At 56.2% G+C, this 7,656-nt stretch overlaps 1 protein-coding gene across 10 annotated transcripts in view; it reads right to left on the minus strand.

Annotated features, from left to right (window-relative positions):
- Dazap1 (DAZ associated protein 1) overlaps positions 1-6,122 on the minus strand; it is a 26,883-nt gene extending 20,761 nt beyond the window's left edge. For 4 of the 10 annotated variants that reach the window (XM_071604571.1, XM_071604568.1, XM_071604567.1 and 1 more), the window contains exon 1: positions 5,224-5,330. In XM_071604571.1, the coding sequence (XP_071460672.1) occupies positions 5,224-5,315 (92 nt within the window). In that variant the 5' untranslated portion in view covers positions 5,316-5,330. Of the gene's footprint in view, positions 1-1,380; positions 4,934-5,223; positions 5,331-5,916 lie in introns of those variants that run through there. The other 6 variants (XM_027952668.2, XM_027952667.2, XM_027952665.2 and 3 more) reach the window with 4 other exon arrangements.
- Positions 6,123-7,656: the final 1,534 nt, after the last annotated feature.

Consider the following 7,656-nt stretch of genomic DNA (forward strand, 5'->3'; position numbering starts at 1 on the left):
GGAAACAGGACACCTCGTGGTGTCCACAGAAAAAAGAATCAGGTCTCTAGCTTACTCTCAAAATATTAAAAAACAAAACAAAAAACAACAACAAAACAATAGTGTTGGGGGGAGACTACAGCAAAACTATCATGTGCAGATATGGAGCCACTGCTAGCCAGTGGCTGGGCAGAGTACATCATGGGAATTTTTGTTACTATGTTGGTAATTTCTCTGTAAGCCTGAAGTGATATACAATTATAAGTTATGAAAACTTTCATTACTGAGGAAATGATGTAATTTAAGTTTTTTCTGAAACAGTCTCATCACTCATGAAATCTGACAGACAGTAAGCACTCTACGCTACTTGCTGAGGGAAAGAAAACTCGCCTGTGTGTGAAAACCTTGTGTGTTTCTTTCCTTTACTCCTGCTTGGAAGGGGACAGCAGGTAAGGGACACATTCCCCCAGTCAACAGGGGGAAGGTTCTAGAAGGTCCCAGGAAGAAGGCTGCATCTCCTCAGTTGCAGGGGTCAGCTCTAGGAATCTGGCACAAAGTCCTAACCTCTGAACCTTGTTTTTTTTTTTTCCCTTTTTTTCAATCAATAAAATAAGAAAGCCCCTGGCAGCCAACACACCAGGAGTGAGCAAGAAGCCAAGAGGAGTTCAAGGCAAAGACTCAGAAGGTTCTCTTAACCAGGATCAGCTCGCTTAGGGGCCAAGACACTTCTTTGCATTAATCGGTAGCCCGGGCGTTTCTGTGCCCAGCTTGCTCACACTATGCCTCCCCCAGCACAGTGTGGCTAAAAGGTGTGAAGTAAGGGATTAGCACAAAGCTCTGCTCCCAGGCTCTGCCTCTGCAGGGCTCATGGGTAGGGGTCATTACCCAACAATGACACCTCTCATATGGCTTCTCTATGTGGCCCAGAGCCAGGAGGTCTGCCAGTTCCACTTGTCCAAACCAATGTATTCTGTGACATGCAAGCATCGTACCCAGGTTCAGATCCAGTCCAAAGCCCACCAGCTGGGCTGGGGATATAGCTCAGTTGGTAGAGTGCTTGCCTTGCATGCACAAGGCCCTGGGTTCCATCCCCAGCATCATTTAAAAAAAAAAAAAAAAAAGCCTAAGGTCCCAAATCCCACTGGCTCTGTGCATGCTCAACGTTGAGTGTTAGCCCAAAACTGCAGATGGCTTCAATCTGGAAGGGGCTCTGCAGAAGTGGCCTGCCTGCTAAAACAAAAACCTGTCTGAGGAGGACTTCCCAGCTTCTGCTATGTGCTTTAGGGCAACCACAAGGTATTTATGCCAAAAAATAAATCTCAAAGGGCTTCCCCTGGTCCTGGGTAACCACAGAGCGCTATGGCCTTCTGGCGGGCTTCAGGATCCAGCAAGCAGCCTCACCGGTAGCAGTCAGCAGGCAGATGACCTCGGGCAGGGCATTGGAGCCATCAACTGACTTGACTGGCCCAGTCTCCGTCGCAGTCACTGGTTCTTCTTGGACTTAGTTCACAGGGCAAGAAGCAGAAGGCCAGGACCAATCTCGACTGTTTTGTAACAAGGACTTTTTCTTCTCAAGAACATAAACAAGCCAGGAGTGGTGGCGCACACCTGTAAGCCCAGCCCCAGCGGCTGGAGAGGCTGAGTCAGGAGGATCGCGAGTTCAAAGACAGCCTCAGCAATTGCGAGGCACTAAGCAACTCAATGAGACCCTGTCTCTAAATAAAATACAAAATAAGACTGGGGATGTGGCTCAGTGGTTGAGTGCCCCTGAGTTCAATCCCGGGTACCCCTCCCCACCAAAAAAAAACATAAACAAACAGAGCCTATGTGTGGAATTTCTAGCTTCTTCAGATGAGGGCCTCCTAGGCCTAATCTCCAGGAGTTTTGTCCTCCCTTAAACCATGACCTCCAAAATCACTTGGGTCCTTATTCTCCCAAAGGGAAGGAGGCAGACCCTGAAAAGGCATACACTCCTGCCCAACCTTGGGAAACCACAAAGGCCAGATGGGAACCCACATCACAGTCCCCATGTGAATTGTGAGCCTGTGGTCCATTCCCAGTTCAGCTCCTCCCCTTGACAGCAGGGAATGTGACACAGGACAAGCCCCACAACTTCAAAGGCAGTGACATGCTGCTTCATGAACAGCCTCTACATGCCCTCATCCCTAGTTTATTGGTGACATCCATACCCTACCCCTCAAGATCATTTGTGTTCCACCTTCCCAGACATTCCAGGATCCTCCTGATCCAAACAAAGTCAATAAGCATGTTTGTTAAGGGCTGGGATGTGACTGTGATGTGGCTCAGAGGTAGTGATTGCCTAGCATGTCCAAGGCCCTGGGTTCATCCTTCGCACTGCCAAAAAAAAAAAGACTAAAGCAAAGCACTTGTCAAGGAGGTGGCCTCCTGCCTAAAGCACCATTCACATCAATTATAGTGAATGACATGGTAAAGTGGCACAACTGCTTGTAGCACCTTCCAAAGGAACAGTCGTGCCACAGGACTGGGCCTGCCTGGGACAAAAGGTCTTACACACAGAGACAACAAAGTTGCAACATGGGAGAACAGTGGGGCCCAGCCCACATGCATTCTCTGTGCCACCAGGACAGTGGAAGGGCCTGGGACTCCCCGTCTGGCCAGTCCATTCCCTGGGTAACCCTAAGCCAAATTCCCTCACCTCATGAGCTTCAATCTCTCTGGCAAAGGGAAGGGTTAGCATCAAGACCACTGTGCTCCCAGGAGGTGTGGAGAGCACCGAGTTACTAGCCCTCGTCCGGGGTGACAGTGCTAGCTCTCTGCAGATGGCCTACTAAACCTCTGAAATCAAATGCAAGTTAAAAACACATTCCAAATCTGTGGCCAATTTTGCAGGACTTAGACCAGCCCAACACAGGAAATAAGTCCTAAATCCACACAGAACAAATGAAGGCACACATTGGAACCAGGCCACAAGGAGTAAAACTGTGCTTACTCTGGCAACACACCCCACCCCCCAAAAAAGCTAGAGTAATAGAGAAGGTCAGCAGAGTCGCTGCATGCAGGAATGACTTCAAAATGCAGGAAGCATTAAGATAATCCCCAACTGTGGGCTCTCACTTTGAGCAATTCTGTCCCCAGGAGACACTGGGCCCTACATTGGGACATGTGTGGTTGTTCCAACAAGGAGTGGGTGCCAGAGATGCTCCTCAGCACTCTGCAGTGCCCTGGACACCCCACCTCAGGACACCCCACAATACCCAGGGGGAAAACTTCCTCAGAGTAACTTCTAACATGTAAGAAAAGCCCCTAAAGGGCTGTCTGTGCTCCCCACACACTAGATTCTAAACATTCGAAGAACAGCCTCCTCTTCAAATCATGGCTTCCTCTGATTCAACCTGTCCTGCTCTTGCTCACAGGGAGCAAGCACTGGGTCCAGTTGGGAGCTCAACTCTTGGGTGTCTACTTTCCAAAGCCATTCCAATAAATTATTTCAGAAGAACCCAAGCCCTTTGTGTGTGGACCACTCCACAGCAGCACTGCTTCTGCCGTGGTTAGAGTGCATCCCCCAAAGTCACTAAAATTAGACAGGTGATCCCTAGTGCAAGAGCTGAGAGGTGGGACCCTTCAGGATGGTTCTGGATCACAGGACAGAGCCGTCCTGACTGGATTCCCAACCCTTAGCACAGGACTGAGTCTGACCTAAAGGATAAGTTCAGTCCCTCCCCTCTCTCCCATGTGCCTCTGTCACACATGAAGGCCCTCACTCATCATGGGCCCTTGCTCTAAGACTTTCAACCTCTAGAACTGGAAGAAATCAAACTTTGTTCTTTATCAACTGCCAAGTCTCAGAAACTCTGTCATAGCAGCACAAAACAGACTCAGAGACCCTCCTTAACACCCAGCTTTAGCAGCTGCCCATCCTCCTTGTCCAGCTGCAGCCCAGCAGGCAAGTGTGCCCACACCAAATTCCAAGGTCTTTTCCACTATCTGTGACTTTCCTTCCTCTGTGACTCTTTCTTCAAAGGTCTCCAGTGTCCCTTTCTTGTGATTCTGAGTAGTTCAGACAGTGACAAACACATCACATAAAATCTTCCACAACTTCCTTCCCTCCAGTTCCATGACAGTCTGTCACTTTGAAGGCTGGCAGGACTATGTGGTCTGTGCACCTGAGGTGACAATTCAAAACCTTTCTGTCCACCTGCAATGTAGGCATGGGCCTCCCCAATACCTGGGAACAATGATCAGACAGACACCTGTCACCCATCAGCCACTCATGGTGAGACTCTAGAAAACAATGCTCTTTGTAATCCTGTGTTTCAGAATTTTAATGGGAGGGACCTAAAACCAAGGCTAGGATGACTTCCCAGAGCCAGGCAGAGCAGGGCACCCTAGGCTCAGACCTTCCCACCCATGCTTCTTAGCTCCACACTCCCCCACTTGGTGCTCAGGCCTCAGAAGCCTGGCACTTCAGCACCTCTAGTAAGGGAAGGGGAGTGGCCCACATGAAACTCCTCACTCCTTCCTGCCCTAGGAGCCAGTCTTTAGGCTGTGAGAATCAGGAGGCGGACAACGCCAAGTAAACTCTGGGTGCCTCACTCTACTTCTACTGCACCAGGCTGCTCACAGACAAACTAATCTCTTCCTTCAAAGACTCAAACCCAAGAGTGGGGGCGGCACACACCTGTAATCCCCGGGAGGTCAAGGCAGGAGGATCTCAAGTTGGAAGGCAGCCAGGCAACTCAGCCAGGCCCTGTCTTGGGGAGACCCCGTCCCGCGATGTGGCTCACTGGCAGAACACCTCTGGGCTCAATCCACGAAAGTGGGACTGACAGAAGGATGATCCCTTGCCAGCCTTCCCAGACAGCCATCCCAGGTGTGAGCGCATGAGGGGAGGGGTCCTGAGGCCAGCCCCTGCCCAGCGGCACTGCCAAGACTCAGGCCAGAAGCATGCATGTCAGAGCGACACGACGTGGCTGCTGTCCACCCCACCTCAGGGCCTGGAGGCGACAGCAGGGGTGAGTTCTGAGGGAAGTGCATGTCACTGGACACTTCGGATTCACCTGCCACCGGCGCCCAGTCAGCAGCAGGTTCCCTCCCAGGCGCCGCGGGAGCCTCCCTAGGCCGCACACCGGGGTCGCTAAGCACCGGGCGGACACTGGCGACCGAGCCCTCCCGCAGAGCAGCACAAATTCCCGGGTTCTCGGCGACTTCCAAGTTCAGGGCTGCGACGCGGCGCCACGGCCCGCGGAGCTGGGTGACACTCACAGCCCTCCGAAGTCCCGAGTCCCCGAGGTCCTTCCGTACTCCGCGGGCTCCCGGCTGCCAGCCGCTGCGGGCCGCGGCCTCGGCACGGCCATCCATCAGCAGCCTCGGGGCCGACCGCGAGGAGCCTCCGCGGCGGCCCCCTCCCGGCTCCCGGCCGCACTCGCCACGCGACCAGGCCGACGCCGGCGGGCGCCTCACCCGGCGCGCGTCCCCGGGCACCGGCAGCAGGGCGGCCGCGGCGAGCCCAGGCGCCTCACGCCGCCTCTGCCGAGCCCGCCCCGCGGCGCCCCTGCCCGGGCGGCTCACCGGAGGCCGCGGGACGCCGAGGCCCCGCGCGACCCCGGCCTCCCCGCCATGTGCGCCGACCCCAGTTCCGGCGCGGGCCGGGGACACGCGAGCCCCTCAAGGCACCGCGCCGGGTCCCCCCCGGCCGAAACGCCGACGAGGCGCGGCGGGAGCGCCCGGGACGTGCGCCTGTCCCCCGGGCCCCCTCGAGGCGCCCGCACGCCGGCTCCGCCCCGGCCTGCGGCCCCCGGCGCCCGGCAGCCCGCGCCCGCGTCCGCCCCCCGGCCGGCGTGACCTTGACGGGCCGGCCCCCCGCCCGGCCCGCCCCGGGGGCGGCGTCTCGGGGCCGGCGGCGGGGCGGGGGCGCGGGCCCGGGGCGGCGGCGCAGGCTGGCCCGCCCGTCCTCACCCGATCTCGTCGGCTCCCGAGTTGTTCATGGCGGCGGCGGCGCTCGGCGTCCCCGGGCCTCCTGGCTCGCTCCCGCCTCCGGAAGGTCACCCGCTCCGTCGCCCTCCCCACAGCCGCGGCCCGGATCTGCGCAACGGCGGCGGCGGCGGCGGCGGCGGCGGCTACTGCCTCCTCCCCTCAGCGCCAACGGTCACCGCGCGTCCCCGCGCCGCCGCGCCGCCGCCCTGCGCACGCCCGGGCGCGCTCCCGCACGGGGCCTCCGAGGGCGGGGCCAGGGGTGCGCCGCGCGTGCGTGCGGGCCGCACGAGGGCCCGCGCCGGCGCAGTCTTGGTCGACGCTCGTCACACTTCCTCTTCTGCTGCTCCTGGGTAGCCGCGGAGCACGCTGGGAAAGAGAGTCCTCGCGTTGGCCCCGCCTCCAGGAGAGGGCGCGCAGGCCGAGCCACGTGCGTGCGTGCGCGTGTGCGGCGGCGCGCGCAGGCGCAGTTGCAGCTTCCTCTAAGTCCGCTGGCGATTCCCGTGCGCGCGTGTTGACCGCTGTGGATAAAGCCCTGACTCGCGGTCCTCTGGCGGTACACGGCGTCTGCCGCGCTCTCGTCTTGGGCCATGGATCCTCTTCATGTCCCTGTTTCGCAGAAGAGCGTACTGAGTGGCACAGAGGCTGAATCACTTGCCCAAGATCACTTATGGGTCTGATTGGGATTAAAGCAAAAGCCAAATTCGACAATTGTGAAAAAATAGTATCCACCCCGCGAGATAGTACTTTAGTTCTGTGGATTGTCTACTAATGATTCTTCGAAACAGGGCGATTTTGTCCCCCTGGGGACACTTGGCAGTGAATGAAGATTCAGTTTCTTTGTCACAAGTTGCAGGGAGTACTACAAACCTCAAGAGGGTGAAGACCAGAGATGCTGCTCCACACCCTACAATGCACAGGATCGCGCCACCACAGAGAACGACACCCCCCCCCACCTTGTCAACAGGAGGTGGAGAAACACCAGTCTACACGGACAGATGGATAGTCATCTGTATTGATTTGTCACATGGTACTATGTGCTGCTGCCTTGTGATTTTCCCCATAGCTTTTATCCCCATTGATAACCTGGGTTCCATCGCCAGTATAGGGCGTGTGGGACACCTCCTGTAGCCCCCCTTACTTCTTGCAAAACATGTTGCTCTCAGCAGGCTCTGGAGGAAGTGACTGTCATTGGTTCTCAGCCACAGGGAAACAGACCCAGCAGAAGGGACAAGCAGTCCCAGGTGGCTGTCCACCTCTCAGGGGTCATACTGCACTGTAACATTTTGGAAGTCAAAAAATTAGTTAACAGGTTTTTTTGTTTGTTTGGTACCAGGGATTGAACTCGGGGGCACTCAACCACTGAGCCACATTCCAGCCCTATTTTGTATTTTATTTAGAGACGGTCTCGCCTCGCTTTTGCTGAGGCTGGCTTTGAACTCACTCTTCTTCTGTCTCAGCCTTCTGAGGCGCTGGGGTTACAGGCGTGGTGCGCCATCATGCCTGGCTGTTAACAGTTTTGAAAGTGATCAGGCTCTCATTGAGGGTCGGAGGTAGGTGTCGGGAAGGCTAGCTCCTGGGATTGGGCTGGGCTGGGTATGGCTGCCAGGGTGAGCAGGAACTGATGGCAGGCTGGCTTGGCCTTCCAAACTGCAGAGGCTGGACAGCTCTACATCAAGGAATCTGCCCCTCAGACGCTAGCTAAGTGTGTAGACAGAGACGGCC

Source organism: Marmota flaviventris, chromosome 1 (assembly GCF_047511675.1).
Source record: "Marmota flaviventris isolate mMarFla1 chromosome 1, mMarFla1.hap1, whole genome shotgun sequence".
NCBI lineage: Eukaryota > Metazoa > Chordata > Mammalia > Rodentia > Sciuridae > Marmota > Marmota flaviventris.